This window comes from Lissotriton vulgaris, chromosome 12, assembly GCF_964263255.1.
Source record: "Lissotriton vulgaris chromosome 12, aLisVul1.2, whole genome shotgun sequence".
NCBI classification, from domain to species: Eukaryota; Metazoa; Chordata; class Amphibia; order Caudata; family Salamandridae; genus Lissotriton; species Lissotriton vulgaris.
In genome coordinates, this window is record NC_141700.1 from 132,088,265 (window position 1) to 132,110,114 (window position 21,850).

The 21,850-nt window shown below is 46.0% G+C and overlaps 1 protein-coding gene across 6 annotated transcripts in view; it reads right to left on the reverse strand.

Moving 5' to 3' along the window:
* Positions 1–581: 581 nt before the first annotated feature.
* Positions 582–21,850, reverse strand: part of CHTOP (chromatin target of PRMT1) — a 100,385-nt gene continuing 79,116 nt past the window's right edge. For 2 of the 6 annotated variants that reach the window (XM_086947566.1, XM_086947567.1), the window contains 2 exons: positions 16,713–16,874; positions 582–1,979 (listed from right to left, as the gene is read on the reverse strand). In XM_086947566.1, the coding sequence (XP_086803692.1) occupies positions 1,774–1,979; positions 16,713–16,874 (368 nt within the window). In that variant the 3' untranslated portion in view covers positions 582–1,773. The remainder of the gene's footprint in view (positions 1,980–16,712; positions 16,875–21,850) is intronic. The other 4 variants (XM_086947568.1, XM_086947569.1, XM_086947571.1 and 1 more) reach the window with 2 other exon arrangements.

Below are 21,850 nucleotides of genomic sequence, written 5' to 3' on the forward strand. Positions count from 1 at the left end.
ATACTGTAATACGTTAGCCAGAAATTCAAAAGTTCTGCCATAACTGGTTCATTCCCAAAATGCATTACATTACGACAAATTCATATAGCAGTGTGTTGCAACTGGGATGGCCTCCAGCACTGTTGAAAATTGAGTACCTTTACTCTTTGGACTCAAGGATTCCCTTACAGGCTGGAGTCCGTTATTAAACTCTTTGTAATGAATCTCCAGTACTGTGATGCTTTCATTTAATGTTTGGTTGTAAGTGTGTTGCAATGGTTAGTTTTTTTGGTGTATGTTGCCAGCTGTAATTTTTGGAAAGGGCAATCTGGGAGGATTTCTGTGTGCATTGCCGACATAGTATACCAAGCAACACTGCATAAATAAGAAACGCCGATTTCAGCTCAAAGCATCAAAAGGCCAAGTAATTTACCAGTGCTACATTAAAAAGTGTGGGGTAATTTAGAATAGAGCCTCGTTATTCATGATGCCTGAATAATGCATATGCAGATCTAAAACAGATTCAGTAAAAAAAAAAGTAAATCACATGCCCCAAAAACAGCTTTCCATCCATGCAAGTCATGAACTACACAACAACTGACTAACATATTGAAACTCTGATTCAATTTATTTTTTTCCCACATGAATAAGATGGACTTCAGGGACAGTGGTTTCTGAAAAAATGTAACACAGGACAGACTTATTTCTCTGACCAAAAACATAGCAATCATGCAACTCGACAGTGATGGTTAGCTATGAGAGGACAGAGCCTCAGTTTTCCACCACGCAACAAAAATACTTCTGATCACATGTACAATGATGGAAAACATGTATCAATTTAAGAAGAATTTCTTTGTTATAAACCAGGAACTCAAATGAGAATATTAAAAGGTTACAGAATGGTCAAACTATTGAACTCAGTGAAGCTCTCCTGACTGTCAAACGCTAACAACCAGACCCCACATTGGGAACCTAGCTGGATACCATCAAAGGGTACTGAAATATAATGGTCAGGGTAAAAAAAAAAAACCATAACAAAAAAGGGGATTGGGGATAAGTCATTCAAGATTCACAAATCCTTCAATTTTCTAAATATGTTTAACACAAAGCCATAGCCCCACTGCCAGGTTGTGAGAGAATAGTGCCTTTGGCGTTAGTTACTCCTTGATCATAATCCAAAGAAGTCAAGGAAATGAAGTCCTGCAAATGCAATAAAAATAACTGTCACAGAACGGTCGCCTCCCAAAATAGGAAAGGAAGGAAAATGCTGCAATCATCTTGGTGATGTTACACCTGGACAGGGCTGGGGTTCAGTTATGTCGATTGCAATAAAAACAAAAATCATAATTCAAGTCAAAATGTATTATTAAACGGAAAACTCTGGTTTAAAAAACAAACAAAAAAAATGCTGCATTTCCAGTACTAGCGTGCACTTCCCAGAAGCACCACAGCTGCATTGCTCGGGTCAAGCTTCCAGGGAACCCCAGTCGTAGTGGAATTAAACTGTTCCAATGTCTCCGAACCGAATGGGAAAATAAAGCTTCCAGGTATTACAGATGGGCATCATCCAACACTGTTACAACAGTCGAAGGGTTTGGTTTAAGAAAAATATATATATTAAAAAAAAAAAAGAATGTCTCAAACATACAGTATCAAAATACAGGGACAACACTAAAACCCGAGTGGTAGAATAAAAAGCCACATGTATGTGTGCTGACCCTTCCAGCACACATAAGAAGGTGGATGGCTACCTACAGTTTTAGTTTTGTCTTAATTAACTTCAAGGCGAACAGCTCAGTCATTGGCATCGGGGTCCGTTTGAGACATATAAGCGTCCAGCTCAGCATCCAAATACCCCTTTGTTTTAGACATGTAAGCATCCAACTGGTTGTCTAGCTGCTCTCTTGTCAGTATAGGGCGAACAGCTCCTCTTCCACGTCCTCTTCCTCTGCCACGACCACCAAATCCACCCCTTCCACGGCCCGCCAAGCCACCTCGACCTGTAAACAGGAACATTTAATTCATTTTTGTAATACAAACCAATGATTACCAAGTCAGACTGCAGTCACAGACTTATCATACCCACAAAAACTGGGAAAGCACCAACAGACCTAGATACCCTAGCACGAGTGCCAACAAATTAACACGATAATGGTTAGCAAACGTTACAAACTATCACTCAGTTAATCAACTATGCAACGTTCCGCTAGTTTTTTTGATAAAAGTAATAAGTACATTCAATCTTGCTAATTATTGTTCAATGATCTACATTTAAAAATAAATTGAAAACAAATGAGCAGTTTCATTTCGAGTAGTACCGTACACAGTTGTTATGCTTTGGAACTCTCCATCACAGTGGTTCGGAGTGGTTCGAATGGCCCTGGTGGAGCTCAGACGAACAACAATGTATTTTTGCTGAGATTAGAGGAAAAAGTGCTCTACTAGGTGAACCAGACAAAATCGAACAAGTTGCCATCTGCACAGTCTTCTTCCATGCTAGAAGGAAAACCTGTTTTCCTAAAGCACTGTTCACTGAGTTTTTCAAGTGATCCTTTATTCAGGAGCCTGCCTTCTTTTACTTTCTGCCTCACACTTCTTTTGTTGCACTGTAAACCGGTTTTATTCCCGAGCCTCAGCCCACTTGCACCACTCTTGTAATGTATACCTACAGTGCAGGAAAGGAAAGGACCATCGTGTACATGGTCCTTCATTTCTTGCGCTGGTGGTTGAGACTGTTTTTTGTTATGCTCTGTGTACATATACTGAAGTTCACATTTTGCACAGATCCCCAATTTTTTTCCTTCTCATCTGCGTGTCCCTTGGTCCCAGAATTCCACTCATGCCACATGCTCAGACAGGTTCTGTTTATAGAGACAGGGACCTAACAATCCTTCATGCATATAAATAACTTTGAAAAATCTGCCCTGTATTTGTATGATCGTATTGCACGCAAAATGGGAATAATCCTCAGAGGCCTACAGTCCTGATATGTACTTTCTAGATAGCAGAGGAGTGGAGTTGCTAGGCCCAGAGTAACACAGCAGACATTAACGAAAGATTTAAGCGGAGGAGCTAAATGTACAAGCCCCTGTAAAAAAGTAAAGAGCCAGTCACTGTGGATTTCTCTTAGGATATTAAAATCCCAAAGAGCATATGGCTCCTTGCTGGGGTACAGAACTATGCATCTGCGCCTTAGAAATGAGTCAGACACGGTTTGTATCCTTTTCCTAAGGCTAGCAACGTCACATGTATTTTAAGGAAGCACACAGCAGCATGCCAGTGTCCATAAGGGATCAGACACTGGCTTGTTTTTCCAACAACCACGAGGAAGTAAAGAAAAGTGTCCCAATTCGTATAGTTTTATTAGCTCTTAAAATTCGGATTCCTTTCAGTACTTTATAGAACCAAAACGTTTGAGAAGATGCAGTGAATGACCCACTTCTGAGCGTTTTTAATCCATAGTCAAGTAAAAGGAAAATGCTACCTACCCAGTATGCACCTGTTCTTGGCATGTAAAGCTGTAGATTCACATGCTTTGCATAGCCTGCCGTCTCTCCTTTCGGTGATAGTGTGCATGGGCATCAACTCTATTGTTAGATTGTTTTCCCTCACAGGGTGATAATGGAGTTAGTAAGAGTAGTAGAATAGAGAGATGTCCATGTGTATGTATCTAAGTAAGATATCACTGCAACAGGTATAGGTACCCGAGTGGGCGCATGTGAATCTGCAGCTCTACATGCCAAGAATAGATGTATACTGGGTAAGTATCATTTTCCGTTCGAGGCATGTGAGCTGTAGATCATATGCTTTGCATAGACTATATAGCAGTAACCTCGCAAAGCGGTGGCTAACCCGTAGCTGTTGCAGTAGTTTGAAATAGTGCACGTAAAAGAGCATTACTCTATTATATAGAAAGGACAAAACCTTTCCGTATGACGAAAAAAAATGTCTTTCGCTCCACTTCATAAAGGCAATCCCATATCAAAATCGGGTATTGGACAGAGGATAGTCAAATGCATTCAGACATGTTATGCAAAAGCAAAACAATCATTAACAATTGCCCCTAGAACGCACTCCACCCGCTAACTAGGGGCTTCTTAGGAAATATCCCCATAGAGGACATCTGAAAAGCTGCGACATGGGTCTACACCTCACACATTCACAAAACACTATTGTGTAGATGTGTTAGCAAGACAGCAAGCTAGTGTGGCCAAGCAGTTTTAACGTCTGGTGTGTAGAGCACGTCCTGCCACATAATCTGGTTGAGGGAAGAACACAGGCAACTCAACAGATTGGTTGATATGAAAGGCAGAAATTACCTTGGGTAGAAATGTAGGGTTAGGCCAAAGAACCACTTTGTTTTGGTGTACTTGTAAAAATAGTTCTTCTATGGTTAGTGCCTGAAGCTCACCTTCTCTCTTCAGTAATGTGATAGTTATGAGAAAAACTACCTTCCAAGTGAGAAATTGCAGGTCCCATCTGTGCAATGGCTCAAAGGGTGGACCCATCATTCTGGTGAGGACAATATTGAGATTCCACACTGGAGCAGGTGCAAGTCTTGGGGAATGACTCTTAAGTCCTTCCATAAGTGCCTTAATGACAGGCACTCAGAAGAGAGACTTTTATTTTGAAGTATGCAGCTATTGCAGCAAGATGTAAGCATCTGGATGTGTACACTAAATTTGAACGCTGTAGATGTAGTAAATAGCATATAATGTTGTGAACTGAAGCATCAAGCGGGTTGATTGGATTGTTATTACAATAAATCACAAATCGCTTTCACTTTGCTGCATAGCAAGCCCTTGTGGTAGGACGTCTAGCCTCTCTGATAATGTTCATGCAGTCTGGCGGAAGACTGAGGTAGCCAAACTAAGACTTCCGGTGTCAGATTGCAAGGTTGAGATAACTGGGATCTGGATGTCTTATTTCTCTACTGCTCGGCGTGAAAAGATTGGGTGCAAGATGTAGTTTTTGGTGAGGAACTAATGAGAGCTCCAACAGGGTGGTGAATCAGGGTTGATGGGCCCATGTGGGAGCAACTAGGATTAGTGTCAGGGACGCCTGTCTGAGCTTTCGAACCACTCATGGAATGAGTGGTAGAGGCGGAAAAGCATAGGCAAATATCCCTGATCAATTCATCCATAGTGCATTGCCTCGGGACAATGGGTATGGATAACAATGTGAAGCTTGGACATTTTGCGTTTAGGTGTGTGGCGAACAGATCTATGTGCAAGAAGCCCCACATCTGAAAGAATGGGAGGAAAACTCTAGGGCGGAGTTCCCACTTGTGGATCTGTTGTCTTTGTCGACTGAGTAGATCGGCTATTTGATGGTCTACTTCTGGAAGGCTTTCTGAGAGGAGATACATTTTGTGACTTTTGGCCCACCTCCAGATGGTCAGTGCTAGTTGTGACAGCTGGGGAGAATGTGTCCCCCCCTTTCTGTATGTAGTACATTGCTGTCATGTTGTCTGTATGTATCAGGACAGCTTTGCCTACTAGATGAACTTGAAATGCTTTGAGCGCTAGAAAAAAAATCGCTAGAAGCTCTAGATGATTGTGAAGATGCTTTTGCGGCAGGCTCCACATGCCCTGAATTGAGAGAGTTTGGAGAGGAGCTCCCCAACCAGAGAGCGATGCGCCTGCTGCTAGCACTGTCTGTGGAACCGGGTCGATGAAGGGCTGCCCTTTGAAAAGGTTTTGTGGATTCCATGACTGCAGAGAGCGATGAGTGCGGCCTTCCACCAACACTAGATCTGATAACTGACGCAGAGACTGGTTACACTGACGTGCTAAGCATCCCTGAAGGGGATGCATTTGAAGTCTTGCATAAGGTACTATTAGGATGCAAGACGCCATCATCCCTAGTAACTGCATGAACACTGGAGCTGGCAAGGAGTGTTGACGCTGAAACTGACATAGTAGAGTCTGTATGTTGAGGATTCTGGCTGGATTGGGGTAGGCCAGAGCCTTGTGTATCTAGAGTGGCTCCTAAGTACGCTTGTGTGTTGGAGGGTTGGAGATGGAACTTGGACAGATTTACTGTGAATCCAAGATTGTGAAGCAGCTTCACTGTTTTTAGAGTGTGTCGTAGGCCGCTTTGTTGCGAGCTGGCTTTTATAAGCCAGTCGTCTAAGTATGGGAAGCCATGATCGTGTTGTCTTCGTAGATGAGCTGCGACTACTGCCAGGCATTTGGTGAAAACCCTTGGTGCGGTAGAGACTGCGAATGGGAGCACCTTGAATTGATAAAGTTGGACCGCTATCACAAACCTGAGGTATTTGCAGTGATCAGGGTGTATAGAGATGTGGAAGTAGGCGTCCTTTAAGTCCAGAAAGTCGCCTTGTTGAAGGAGCGGGAGCACTTGTTGGAGTATTACCATATGAAAGTGATTCGATTGAATGTATAGATTCAGGTCTCGGAGGTCTAGTATAGGCCTGAGAGGGCAGTCTTTCTTGGGAATTAAGAAGTACAGGGAGTATACACCAGCCCCTTGATATTGTAATGGGGCTGGTTCTATAGCTTCTTTTTCTAACAGGGAGAGAACTTCTCAATTGCGAAGGTTGAGAGGTTCTTGCGACATTGCGTGTGACCTTGGAGAAATGTTTGGGGGAGTGTTTAAGTTCCAGGCCGTAACCATATTGGATAATTTGTAGAACTCATATGTCTGAGGTGATTGTATTCCAGACGGGTAGAAATTGGAAGAGACGTCCCCAGACAGGAGTGGAATGATCAGGGGTAGCAGAAGGAAGTCACTGTTTGGTGTTTGCAGGGGAAGTGCGTATTGAGTTGCCTCTGCCTCTTCCCTTACTGTTACCTCTAAATCCACTTCTAAAGTAACCTGGGAGATTCATTATTGTCCTTGTAAGAGGAGGAGGGATTTTCTTGTGAAATGTTTTTGGAGCCACCCCTGTAAAAGGAGTGACAAAAGGATCCCCTATTGTAAGGTAATTGCAAAGCCCCCATGGACTTGGCGACCTCAGTGTCTTTATTAGTGATTCATTTACCCCCCCCCCCCGAATGAGGTCATTGGCCTTTGTTTTGTGCTCGTCGGGCAGAAACTGCATTAATTTTTCTAGCTCATCGTAATTAGCTCTGTCATAGCGAGCTAATTGAGCTGTACATTTGCAATTCACCAATAATTGGCTGCTTGTGATGCTACTCCTTTGCCCGAGGCTTCAATTAATTTTGATTCTTTATCAAGAGGAGGGGCCTCACCTGTGGTTTGTGAATTTGCTTTCTTGCGAATGTTGGAAACTACAAGATGGAAATGGAAGCTGACCCTGCGGAGAAGTGTGGCTCAATGGTTAGAGCGGCAGACCCTGATGCAGAGGTCTAGCCTGGGACCAGGGTTCAATTCCCCGCCTCGGCGGGTCTTGGGCTCAAAATTCCACGGACCTGATAATTCTCGCCTCGGTGCCTATTCTAATCATAGAGTCCCACTCTGCAACTCTGAGCAATAGCTTGCTTAATCTCTACAACGGCCCCCACAACGCTAAGGATGCCTGGCCTCCACCCTGGGGGTGCCCAGGAGTGGACGCCTCACAGGGAAAGCCAGGACGGGTTCCACAGCGGTATTCGTACAAGCACCTTGAGACCCTTGCGGGTGAGTAGTGCGCTATACAAGTATCAATTTACATTTACCCTTGATGTAAGTGGGGTCAGTAGGTGCTGGCTTGTACTTTCTCTACCCTGGGCATAATCATTCTTGCCCACACAGGGTCTTTAAAAATGTTGTCCGCATGTTTAAGCATAGGTAATGTTTGAGTAGATCTCTGAGAGGAACTTAAAGTTTCGAACAAGAAATCCTCCTCAAGAGCCGCCTTGTGTAATTCAACCCAATGGTAATGAGCAGCCTATTAAGTAGTTCTATATACCCTATGTTGTCGTTGGGTGGTGAGGGTTTGGAAGGGTATAGATCCGGATCATTGTCAGTGTTAGGATCTGTGTCCTAGTCCTCCCATGGGTCATTAATGTCCTGTGGCCTATCTTCACCCCCATCCCCCTCATCTTGTGGATCAGGCGATAGTGGTTGTGGAGAATTTGTGAGTGTGATAAGCAAATTTGGGTTAGTGGGTGAAAGAGGTGCAATGTAAGGAGGGGAAGGGTTAGTAGCAACATTCTTGCGCTTTAAAGGAATGTGGTAGTCCTCCTGTAGGCCCATTCTCTTTTCTGGTAGTTTAACGTGAATATGGCCAGTGTCTAGACGGATGAGCAGTTCTTTTGGTTTCGGATCTGTGTTTGCAGGCAGAACATCAAAACGAGGTTCTTTTGATGGTAGTTTTTTCCTTTAGGCACCGTAGTTGCCAATTCAATTCAAATAATTTATATAGCGCGCTACATACCCAGAGGGTCTCAAGGCGCTTGAGGAAGGGAGGGGAATTATTTGTCGAATATCCAGGTTTTAAGTTGCTTTCTGATTGCTGGGTGGTTCTGAGTGAGGCGAAGGTGAATGGGAAGTGAGTTCCAGGTTTTCGCTGCCAGGTAGGAGAAGGATCTTCCTCCCATGGTGGTTTTGTTGATGCGAGGTACAGCAGCAAGGGCTTGGCTGGAAGAGCGTAGCTGGCGGGAGGGGGTGTAGAAGGAAAGTCGTGTGTTGAGGCATTCGGGGCCAAGTTCGTAAAGTGCTTTGTGTGCGTGGGTTAGGAGGCGGAATGTTATCCTCTTATTGACGGGAAGCCAGTGGTGGTTTTTCAGGTGACCAGAAATGTGTTCTTTACGCGGGATGTCTAGTACGAGTCTGGCTGATGCGTTCTGGATGCGTTGGAGTTTTTTCTGAAGTTTTGCGGTCGTACCGGCGTATAGGGTGTTTCCGCAGTCCAGGCGGCTTGTAACCAGTGCGTGGGTGACCGTTTTTCTAGTTTCGGTGGGGATCCAGCGGAATGTTTTTTTGAGCATGCGAAGAATGTTGAAGCAAGATGATGAAACGGCGTTGACTTGTCTGGTCATCGAGAGTGATGAGTCCAGGATGACGCCCAGGTTCCGTGCGTGGTCCGTCGGGATGGGTGCTTTTCCAAGGGCCTCTGGCCACCAAGAGTCGTCCCAGGCGGAGGTACCTAAGATAAGGACTTCTGTTTTGTCTGAATTCAGTTTCAGACGGCTGTGCTTCATCCACTGAGCTACTTCTTTCATTCCTTCATGTAGGTTGGTTTTGGCGGTGTTAGGGTCTTTGGTGAGAGAGAGGATTAGTTGAGTGTCATCAGCGTAGGAGATGATGTTGAGGTTGTGTTGGCGTGCGATGGCCGCGAGGGGGCTCATGTATACGTTGAAGAGGGTGGGGCTGAGTGAAAAATCCTTGTGGCACGCCGCAAATGACTCAGTGGCCTCAGACTTGAATGGTGGGAGGCGGACTCTCCGAGTTCTTCCGGCAAGGAACGAGGTGATCCATTCCAGTGCTTTTCCTTGGATTCCGATGTTTCTGAGGCGTTGTAATAGGGTGCTATGACAGACTGTGTCGAAGGCTGCGGAGAGGTCGAGGAGGATGAGGGCGACTGTGTCTCCATTGTCCAGTAGAGTTTGAATGTTGTCTGTTGCTGCGATGAGTGCGGTCTCAGTGCTGTGTTTGGCTCGGAAGCCGGACTGTGAGGAGTCGAGGGATTTGTTGGTTTCGAGGAAGGCGACGAGCTGGTTGTTGACAGCTTTCTCGATGACTTTGGCCGGGAATGGAAGGAGCGAGATGGGGCGGTAGTTTTTGAGTTTGGTGGGGTCAGCTGTGGGTTTTTTCAGAAGGGCGCTGAGTTCGGCGTGTTTCCAGCTTTCCGGGAAGGTGGCGGAGTTGAGGGAGCAGTTGATGACGTCTCGGAGGTGTGGTGCTATGATGGAATCTGCTTTGTTGAAGATGTGGTGAGGGCATGGGTCTGTGGGGGATCCTGAGTGGATGGAGTTCATCAGGCGGATGGTGTCCTCAGTGGAGATTGGGTTCCAGTCATTAAGGATGTTCAGCGTAAATAAATTTGGCTCCGAAGTTTTCGGCTCCGAAAAGTTACTCTTCGGAAGCGAGGGGATGGCAACAACAACATTCTTCGACGACTGTTTCTGTTTGGCACCGGCATGTGTCCGACTCGATCCTGAGCAGGAAGGCTTTGCATTGTGTTTGGGCACCAGGACAGAGTGCGGGGCGTCCGAAACTTTTCCTCAGTGCCGACCTTGGTCCAAGGGCAGAGGAAGGACTGGAGCCTTTTTCTTTGGCAAGTGCTGGGACAAGGGGGTATCTGTAATCACGGTACGCTGACCCGATGTAACTTGCTCCTGTTCTTCCATGACGGAGTCAGCCTTGGCCTCAGACACGGAGATGTGTTCTGCTTACTCTTCAGCTCCTTGAGCGTGAAACTATTCTGGAAAGGAATCTTCACCTGAAGATGTCCAGTGTGGAGCCACTTTGTTGTTGCATTTCGCGACGTCAAGCCTGGCTATCATGGAGCGTCTTATTAGATTGAAATGATCGGCACGCGTCGCAGTCCTGTTCGTCATGTTACAAGCACACAAGTTGCACACTTCGTGCAAGTCAGTGGGTGGAAACTTAGCACGAAACCTGGGACAGAGTTTGAATGGAGTCCGTTCCATTGACTGCTAGCGAGCCAGACGCGGGTAGGCCCAATGGCCCTCCACGAGTTTTGTGATCAAAGACTTTGAATCCAAACAATATGCGGAGAATGGATAACGCGATGGAGAAACAATACCATTGAGGGTAGTGGATTGTGTGTCGAGGGGAACCCGATAAACTGTTGAACCGGAGCGCCGCAATTCACACAATCGAGTTGATGCCCATGCGCACTATCACCCAAAGGAGGAGAGATGGCAGGCTATGCAAAGCATGTGATCTACAGCTCACATGCCTCGAACAGATAGTTTTACACCAAAAGGCAGTTTGCATAATTTACCAGTAGCTTCACCAAAACAAGCATTGCAATGCAATAGGTCTCGCATTAACGAGAGTTTAAGATATTGGCAATGCAACAGCTTAAACTCCTGTAAATGCAAGACCTTTTGCACTGCAATTAATTTTTTTTTTATTTTTAAAATCGGTGCCCATGGGGCACTTTCACATTTATGAAGGCTGTGACCCTTCCTTAAAACAAGCCACGTTTAAAGAAAGGGGCATGTCTGACATTTAAGTGAAACCATGACATAGGGGCTTTGACAAAAAGAAAACTATCTGTTTATCAAGTTGACAAACAGATTTCTTTTTAGTAAAAGTGCCCATGCCACTCATTTTAATATTGGCTGCGTACGGTTTGTGTAAAGAAAGGGGCGAAGCCTCTATGAATGTGTAAGTGCCACATGGGTGCTAGTAGACTAAATACCGTCCGCGCTGCTAAAATAAATAAAAAAACAGCAGCCACTATAGTTAAAGCCGACCGCCATTAGCAGAAATTAAAACAAAAATTGGCTTCGTGCGGCTAGGTGGAGGCTGGAATAGGGGAAGCGCATTGAATAAAATAGTGCTCACCGACTTATAAAGCAGTGCATGTAACACCTGTATAAGGTCCAGTCGTTATGGAAGGTAAATGCAAACAAAGCGGTAACAAGGAGGGACTAACAAGAACACTAACTACTCTAAAGCCAGTGTTTACGAAGGACAATGACCCAAGTCAGTTAAAAATATGGGCAGAGAGTGGGCAAGGCTTCAAAGCCATACTCCACTACTGCATGCCCTGCAGTAGCGCATGCGCTGCCCAGGCTAAACCTAAAAAGGCATTCCATCCAGGATTGTCTCACATCCTCACATGTGGACAGGACCCCCACATGACATGCCTAAATCTGCTGTTTATATTATCACGTTTTCCAAAGCGGACATGCCAAGCAGAGCATTGCCAATACAAGACCATTATTATCTTGCAGTTTTTGCCAAGAAAGATTCAAGGATAAAGACAAATGTATTTAAGGATTCCAAAAATTCTCTATTAGGAATTGTTGTAGTCCGAGGTATCAAGGCAACGTTCGTTCTGTATTAGCAGTGACACTGGTAACTGCACTATAGAGATAATATTTGAAGGCACACATCTGCTCCTCTTACGATGCTCTAAACTGTTTGGTCACCTAATTATTCTGTCATTATAAAGTATTCTCCTGGAGCATGCCACCATGATGTTGCTGCCTTCATTTGCTCCGGTTTTATACCTACCTTAGGCAGAATTGGATAAATAGAAAAAAGTGAATGCCAGATTTGATTTTTTTGATGGGCATTAAATGTTTATAGGCAGTTCATGGCAATATCATTCAGCATACAGCCGCTGCATCTGAAGTTCACTTGGCTGTAAAGTTTACCTCTTTGTTTATGGCCCAAGAACATTTCTAATACCATTCCTTACAAAGTTCATGTAAGAATCGAATGGCATTTAAAAAGATCATTCCCATCTAGCTACCACTATTGATACATTATCGATTTGGCTAGTTTTTGTATAGGGTAGAGGAAAAGTATGAAAATGTTGTTAAGTATATGTACCTCTTCTTCACTTCCAATACATTCGGAGAGTAGTGTGCTGGGAGTGCATACAATAATGATGGATCTTGATTCATAGGACAGTTGTTTGAGTAGATTAGGTGGTGGCTGCATTTGTTACCATACAAGGATGAAGAGGTCCATCACAGGCTTTACAGACCAGGGAGAAGAAGCATACGTGGTCAAAAGGTGCTCTAGGTTTAAGGATTTTAAAGGAAACCAATGACTTTGGGCAAGGGATTTTGAAGAGAAAACACACATCCACCCACACCAATACATATCTATATGCTTGTTGCCCTTCACACACAATTCAGTTGTGGGAGTTAAAGCTAAGATGCCATGTTAACTGCTGCCATTTACTTTTAGAGGTTGTGTTTGTTGTAAGCACTATTCGATGTCAGACAAACTAAAATTATCCATTAACTAGCACCATTGGACCCTCCCACCCTTATTTTATTGAATCTCTGGTATTTTGGCATTTGGTGGTCCAATGTCAAAGCATCAATGGACTTGAACCTTGAGGAGGATCTATGCCCCCGATAGGAATGAGTACGCTTATCCCCATGAATGATAGCCAACACATTAACAGTACCTCACTGTGAGAATCAACTGGCCCACCCAGTAAAGATCCCGAAAGACTGCACACATTAATAAGCATGAATAGCCAAAGCATGTAAAGAGTTACAATAGCATAATACATTAATAAGCAACAATTGGGTCAATTAAAAAGCATCTAAACTGGCTAGTGAGAAAAATCAATACTGTAAGCACGTAATGAGGCTCCAAACCAACATGGTAAAAAAGTGTCAAAGGTCCTATGCACTCATGCTTAAGTATCAACTAAGACAAATTGAAGTGATCAAATTCATTAAGTAGCACAGAACTGACCCAGCTGTAGTGGCCATTTATGGTCCGATGGATCCACAACAATCAATTCCGTCTGCCATACATCAGCATTAACTGTTCTTTGAATGCTGGGTTTAGCCAGACAGCTGAAAAAGAATATGTCTACCTCGGATATATTCCATATATTATAAACAAAGTGTCTTTACAACTGGGAACCTAGAACCTACCCTTGCACCTCCAGGTCAATGGATGGCAACCTTTTCCCTCTACACATCTTTTTTCTATCAATCACATAGCAAAACTATATTTGTGCCGAGCACAGACCACCAGGCAGATAAATGAAATGTATCAACACATCCCAATGCAACTCCAAAGAAGAAAATAAGCTACTTACAGTTACAGGTAGCTCTCCACTATTGGAATCTTTCATAGATTTATATGCTTGGATCAAGGCCAGTCGTTGAGATGGGAGTCTCTGGCACCACACAATAGTAATGCAATGTTAATACCAGAGCGTGAAGGACCTAGGCACTTGAATTTTGCAACCAATCATTCTATTTAAACAAGAGACCAAACTTCGATTACTCTCAATCAGGCTGCTTTGCCCCCTAGAACACTCCAGAGGCAAGCTCCAGTCCCTCAGTGTTTTTTGTCTCCTTTTTGGAAGAAAACTTGTATTTGTGAGGAGATTCTGAAGAATTGTGGCCCTTGTAAGTCCATGAGAGGTCTTTTTTGAGGCTTCTTAGGCTGCTCAATGGACTATCAGGAATGGGGTGTCTCCCTCTTATGAAATCTTCTAGAGGACGGAGAGGAATCTTCACTAACAGTCAGAAACTGACTCTTTTCTGGTCTTGAGCTTCTGAAGCCAAATCAGCATCCTTTCTTTCTCCTTCAAAGTTTTGGTTGAAAAGGTATGCCATACCTAATAGTCCTTGGCAGAATGATCTGGGTAAAGGCAATAAATGCAGCCTTGGTGAGTGTCTTCAGAGTGAAGTCTCTTTTTACTGCAGGTATTGCAGCCTAAGAAGAGACTTCTTTTCCTTGTCGGACATGAGGTTTAAAATGAAGACAGTCAGATTTAGGAGGAAAAACATGGGCAAAAAGGTAAATACTTTCACAGCACCAAGATATTAAAATATTTCTTGAAAGTATTCAAGTAGGAAATAACTGAGGAGAGGGAGTGTTCTAGAGCACAAAGCTGCCTCATTGGAGGAAGTCTTAGTTTGGTGTCTTTTTAAATGGACTAGGATAGGTTGCAGAATTGAAGGGCCTAGGACCTTCATACATCTTTAACATTGCATTGCTATTGTATGGTACCGGGGACTCCAATCTCGATGACTGGAATGATTGAAGGAAGTGAACCTAAGGAAGTTGCAATACTGGAGTAAAAAATGCTCATCGCAGTATTGGCACACGTTTTACCTCAAAGTGGCAGACAGACAGTGAGAGAATCTGACTTTGAATAACTCACTTAGGGAACAAAGATGATCCTATCTCTCTACTCTCCTTTTTCTTCATGGTTAACCTTGAAATGCATTGTTACCTGCCATATTCACAACTCTGATCATAGAATTGATCTCTTCTTCCACAGTGATTAAATATCCACACTAACCCTGTCTAAAACCTTATGTTCTTGTTGTTCTGCCTGCTCTCTACAGTAAATACACAATATCCTTTCTCCACACTAAAATTTGAAAGAACAAGGAGGGATGAGCAAGTCTCCCAATCCTTGCGAGCTTTTCTAGTTGCCGATTGCAATAGATCCTTCAACCTCTAGCCTCACTCTAAAGAAACAATGCAGATGTATGCGTTCCAAACACCCAAATGGTGGCAGAGATTTAGACATCATTAAAGCAGAAATGTAACAGTAAATGAATTCTGGAAAATAAAATGTTGTTCCGATAACAAGGAGACTTGTTTATACCCAATGCTTGTTATTAATGCTATATTTGGAAAGTACACAGCCCTGAAAACAGCATCATGTAGAATATTGCACAACAATGCATATTTGCATTCAATAAGTTTATGAAACACTTTCACCAGAATATTTATGTGTGGGTTTAGAATAGCAGGATGCCCTTCAGATTTAGTTCTGCAATCCCCCTCTTCAGAGGTTCCATAGAAGAATTTTGAAGCGGAGGTATTTTACTCCCAATGCAAGAAGATGGATGAAAAAGGAATTCCTTTTATGTATTTCGAAGCAATTGCATTTTAACCATTAATTTACGTGATTCATGCTCTATTTGCAAGCAGACGTTAAAGCAACTGAAACAAACGCACTTTCCCTTTAAAACGCCTCCTAAGATCGGACAGCAACATTGGTAGCACACCTTAGTGGATTGTAACTATGGAAGCCACTGATCTGGATACCCGATAGTGTAGTAAGGTTTGGATGAAGTTAAGTATATGTCCGTTTGCGTTTGGGGGTATTAATATTGCTCAAAGTAAAACAAGCCATTGCAAGGCTCACCTACTTGGGCTGTGTTAGTTATTCAAAACCTAATACAGTCACGTGGTGGCAGTTTGCCAGATTATTAGTTGTCGTTTGTGAATTTACAGATACAAGACTATGATGGTAAGACCAAACAATAAAAAAAGAAAAAAAGAGAAAAGAACATTAGAACAGTAATGCCTCATTATTGGTTGATTAGACATGTTGAATTATGCAGCAAAGTAACTATTCTACATGAACATCCATTGGTGTTATTACGTTCTCACGCTGCAGATTCTCTTACGGTGGGCTCTTAATTATTTGAAACCCCCCTCCTATAGGTCCATATTTTTTTATACAAAGCCATTCCCCCAAATGGTGCATACCTGTATCAATGCACTGAGCGCAAGAGATGAGCCAAAAACGTGCATGTTTTAATAAAGCAGCCCATCCTAGCATCCACTCTAAGATCTTTATTTTACATGCGTTTGGAAGTAGTCACGGTGTCAAGCTAGTAAACAGCACCATTTCTTTCAAAACTAGGATTATATGTAAACATGGTTCCTAGGTTTCAAAGTTCAAAGTGGGACTGGCTGTACCTTGCAGTCTAAAGGGCCTATGACATCCTTGGATAGTAAACATTAGTGGGATCACAACTACACAGTTTATAAATCCTGAAGTAATGCAAGATCGTATATTGACAACCTGTATAATTCACCTTCTTGATCTATGAACAGCTCCTCAGAACTAACTTCCATAAACTACAACATCCAGGGTTTTGGTGATAAGAACCATAGCAGTGGGCACCGTCAGCCCTCAGACAGCTAGCATCAGATGCTACTGCTTCACAATAAACCTTTGTAGCACCCTATACTGCACAACTGAATCTTCAGCATGACAGACAGCATATAAAAGCCAATTTAAGCAGCCACAGAACATGCAAGCAGCCTTGAAGCTACATGTTGTGCACATAATGCAATTCACCTTCTAAAGGAGAGAAAGTCTTAATACCAACCTCTTCCTCCAATTCCTCCACGCCCAGCAGGACCTCCTCTACCAAGTGTACCTCGGCCAGGGCCTCCACGACCACGGACGCCACCTCTTCTCAGGCCCATCCTGGGGGCACCCCCACGACCCCGGATCATATTCTGTCCTGGGAAGGGGAATGAAGGCAAACCTATGCACATAAGTCAAACGTTAACAGGCTCATTTGGAAAATGAGATGCACCAGATCAACAAGTGGGTTTAAGTGTTCAGGATTTGACTTACAAAGCTGTTCAGATCTAAATGGAATTCCAACTAAATCTGTTTTCTAAACAACTCCAGTTACACAATCCTAAGTGAAAAGCCCGAGTTACAGTAACACGAAACAGTACTCAAAGAACCTGTAAAGACTGCTTTATTTTTTACAAGACATTTAATTGCATATCCTGCAAAATCTCCTTCAACCTCACATCTACCTTCAACTTAAAGTATTTACATAGCTAATGCATTACTAGAAGTTCACTTGTTCTAGCTTTCACGTAACCAGGCAACATTCTTTTACTCTTTGTATCTCAATTTCAGAGCCACTGTGAACAAACTGACTAAATAAATTCCATGAAAAGTCGTTTTAATTACTCTTGGTGGTCAACCCGAAAACTGTCACGTTCTCTGCTGCCATCTGCACAACACCACGATGAGGTCAATGATTCAGATATTCATACAATAATGCAGATTCCCTGTTAAAATGATTTTAGATCACATTTTTAAGATGGGCCAGATTAGTCTGGTGTTATTTTTAACAATCATGCATTCTGGGAGAAGCATATAGAAACTGGAGGCCTAAGAAACACTATAGTACAATTTCCCATGGAAAGAAACACACATTTCTTGTATGGTGCACATGTAAATGTTGCTTTTAAACTGCCATCAAAGGGAACCACAGAAGATAGAAATACTAGTTTGCCGATGAAACAGTCCAAAATATATGGACACGGTTACTGTCCTACCCTTATATTTAGACTGAAGGGAATCAATTTCAACAGTTCCAATGCAATACAAAAGAAGGGTACAGAACGGTGAATGGGGGTCTATGCTATCCATACTCTGCACAGAACTCTCCTGCAACATGTCGTAAATCTTATTCTGGATTTGGAATGTATTATCCACCGTTAACTTGCACCTGTTCAACAGGATTGCATTAAATAATTACCAAGACAAAGTGGTGTTAGTGGGCAAACCCACAAGTTTCGAGACTTTCAGTAGGTGTTTAGGTCAATCAAAAGAGAAACAATCTGGAGGAAGACATCATAAGCTCTACAAATTAAACAAAACAGTTTGGCTGGCTGAAACCACAGAATAGCACAAATATTTTTTACTGTCAATAAATGTTATTCAAAGTATTAAATCCAGTACTCCTACTCAGATAGTCCCTTTATTCTTTTATGTCTAAAGAGTGGACATAGGCGTGGTCAAGATGGTGTAGTGAGTAGACTCACTCGCCAGAAGCTCCTCCGAGCCTGGGCCCTTAAGTCGCAGGAACTACGCTGATCTCCCCCCAAGTTGAAGCAAATCGGCAGGGCGAAGACGAGGGACCCTAGTGCCACTGCCCAGGGGGACAAAAGCGCCTGTGGCTGCGGTCGAGCGATCCCGGTGGCATTGCTGGGAGCGAGGGCGGGTTTGGACGCCGGCCGGAGGCGGAGCCGGGACTCGCCTCGCGGCGGCAACTCAGCCCAGTGGGTGTCTCGGAGCTACAGGACCTGCCTGACGGTATCGGCACCTCCTGCCCGATACTACGAGAGATCCCGGTGGTCCGGGCCGCCTGGCCCACGGGGGCGGAGAGCTGAGGTACAGGCCCCGCAGCGGGGCGCTACGTGAGGCCGGGGTTGCGGCCTGCACACCGGACCTTAGCGTTGCTGGGGGGCGCCCTCGACCAGCCGGGCCCCGCTGGAGGTGCCGCTGTGGAGCCACGCTGCATCCCTGAGGAGCCGAGTAACCCCGAAGGAGAGGTGGAGACCCGGGGGGAAGGGACATCATGCGACGCCGCGGCTGCACCTCCGGCGGCGCCCTGGAGGCAGATTCGGAGCTGGCGGACCTCCCTGACTGCTGCGGGGGTCTCGTTTTACTTGCCCTGCATTGAAGGCAGCCCTGATCGCTGTGCTAGCGTACAAGCAAAAGGGGCCTGGGTGACGTTCAGACTCGGCGCAGACTGTATAGCACACGCCCGCCCTGATTCAGCAGGGGTGCAGAGACATATTGAACAGCACGGACTAAGCGACCCCTCCTGTGCGAGGGCAACGAGAGTACAGGCAGGTTACTCGTGTGTGGCCTGAAGAACTGGAAATCCTATACTCGCTGTGCCTTATCAAGAGGTGACCTCCCCGCAGGGAGGGAAGCGCTGGTTGCGATCGCCCTGTTTGTTGGGTGCCTGGAAGACCTGGGGGGCTCACGCCTATTATACCGACTGCAGAGGAGGTACGGCCAATGCTAGCCGTGTGCCTAGATTGAAGGGCCCGCTGAGGCCGAACTCTGGGGTGAACGGACCATAGATAGCGGCGCGGAAATGCTAGGGGGTCTGGCCGGTGGTGAGGGCCGACCCGCTGGTTCTCTGGAGGTGAGGTGAGAGGACGCGGCTGCTCGGAGCGAGGAGAGTGCCAGCGGTTGCCCAGCGGCGCCACAGACCACCCAGGAGTGCACCCCCACGTGCAGAATGGCAGGCAACAGGGGGAACAAGAAGGGAGAGCGTACTTTGCCGGACATGTTGAGCAGGAGCAATGCGAGGCAAGATCGGGGGCAGCAATCTCCGAACCAGCCAGGTGGCTCCCAGTGGGCGAGCGGAGGGGAACCACCGGTTACCAAATCCTTCCTTGAGTCCCTCTTCGGCTCCCTGCGGGAGGATTTTCAAACACTAAAGCAGGAGGTGGCTGGAGAGGTCCGAGAGATGCGGAGGGAGGTTGATGGCCTCGGTGAGAGGGTAACCACGGTGGAGGAGGCTGGCCACGCCAGGGACGAAGAAATCACGCAGTTGCAACAAGAGGTGCTACGGCTACGGGACCAGCATCTTGATCTTCAGGCACATGCCGAGGACCTTGAGAACCGGTCCCGGAGAAACAACATACGGGTCCGGGGAGTTCCTTCCAGGGAGGAGGGGGGAGGATGTGGCTGGCTACCTGGGGGACTTATTCAGAGAGATTCTGGAGAATAGGCTGCCTTCCCCATCCGAATAGACAGGGCACATAGAGTGGGCCTACAACGCCGGTCGTCAGCGCCCCCTCCCAATATCCTAGCCTTCATGCCGGACTATCCTCTGAAGGAAAGGATCCTCCGCGAAGCGCGAAAAGGCCATCCTTGGAATTTCAGGGTCATCGGGTGGCTCTCTACCAGGGTCTGTCGGCAACCACGTTGCAGAAACGGAAAGCCTTCAAGATAGCAACTGACTTCCTGGGGGAGCATGGCACGCAGTACTTGTGGGGACACCCCTTCCGCCTCATTTTCCGTTGGAACGGGACTCTGCATCAGCTGCGTTCCCTTCAGGACACTTGCGGGGTGCTGGGCATCACTGCGACGGATGACGAGGCACGCACACCGCCGGCGCATCACTAGAGATGGCTGGCATTCGGTCCCTGGTCGACGGTCTTCTACTTCCTCGGCGCGACCAGACTCTCCTACTGCCCGAGCAGACATGGACGGTGCAGTGCGGGATGCGGCCAGTGACTCAGCAGCTAGTGAAGTTGCATTGACAGCATGAGAAATCTTCGGGGGGAGAACGATATCGCTTCAACTGTAATGCAGGTTTGAGGGTCCGGGGGAACGAGGCGAGCAGTGCTTTCTCTACTGGAGAGTACCTGGGCGGACATATGTCTTCTCCAGGAGACGCATCTACTGCCACAGGACACACATAGGCTGCGCTCTCATAAGTTCCCGTCACAGTTCTTCTCCTCTTGTACCACTAAGACAGTGGCGGTGGCGATACTGGTGGCCAGACACTTCAAGGGGGAAATCCTCCACAAATTCACCGAACAGAAAGGCAGATTGTTGGCATACCGGTTCAAGATAGGGGGTCTTCCTTTTACGATCGGGTCCCTGTATAGCCCTAATGAACGGCAGGATCGTTTCCTACAGGTAGCGGTCGAGGACATTACTGCCTCGCAGGATAGACCTATTATTCTCGGGGGCGATTTTAACATGGTTTTTGATGCAACAATGGACAGGTCGGCGCAGCGCTCCCGCAGGTCAGGGAATTCTCCGCTGACTGCAAGGCTCAGTTAGCAGAGGTGGACCTCCTTGATCTCTGGCGACACCTGCACCCCGCGGATAGGGACTATTCGTATTATTCCCACGCACATAAGACGTATGCGAGGCTGGACCACCTTTTGGTCACATCTCCGGTGCAGGCGCTGGCCTCGGGGTCGGCAATAGGTGTGCTGTCCCTTTTGGATCATGCCCCGGTCGAGGCCACGTTGTGTTTGCCTCCAGCAGTTCTCCCCCCAGGACGTGGCGCCTCTGCGACACGTTGCTGCATAGGAAAGAGGTGGTGGCCCGTATTGAGGGCGCGATCCGGGAATATCTAACCCACAATGACAATTCCGACACCAGCCGGGCCACACAGTGGGCAGCCCTGAAGGCTGTCCTCCGAGGGGAATTTCTAGCGATCTCCTCTACCGACAATAAGGAACGGCGGGCCAAGAGGGAGGAACTCACAGATAGGGTCCACGAGCTTGAGCAGATACTCCGTAGGACAGGGGCTCCCAGGATTTGGCGGCAGCTCAAGGAGGCGAAAAAAAACTCCTGGCGGCCCTAGACATGGACCGGGCGGAGTATGCTGCACTCCGGCTGCGCCATACCTTTTACACTGGGAGGGTCCGTTGTGGCAAATTGCTGGCTAATAGGCTCCGGGTGACACGCCAGAACCAACTGGTGAAGGAGATCTCCGACCCTACGGGGGAGGTGGAGACTGAGGACGCTCACATTGCAGCTGTCTTGCGCAGGTTTTACGTGGATCTTTACACTGGTGAACCACCAGATGAGACGGCCATGGCCGCCTACCTGGATTCGGTCACCCTGCCTTCTCCGGACCCCTGCAGGCGGAACACTTGAATCGAGACATCGGGATAGAGGAGGTGATTTCCGCCATTGCCAGGCTTAAACATGGCAAAGCGCCAGGCCCGGATG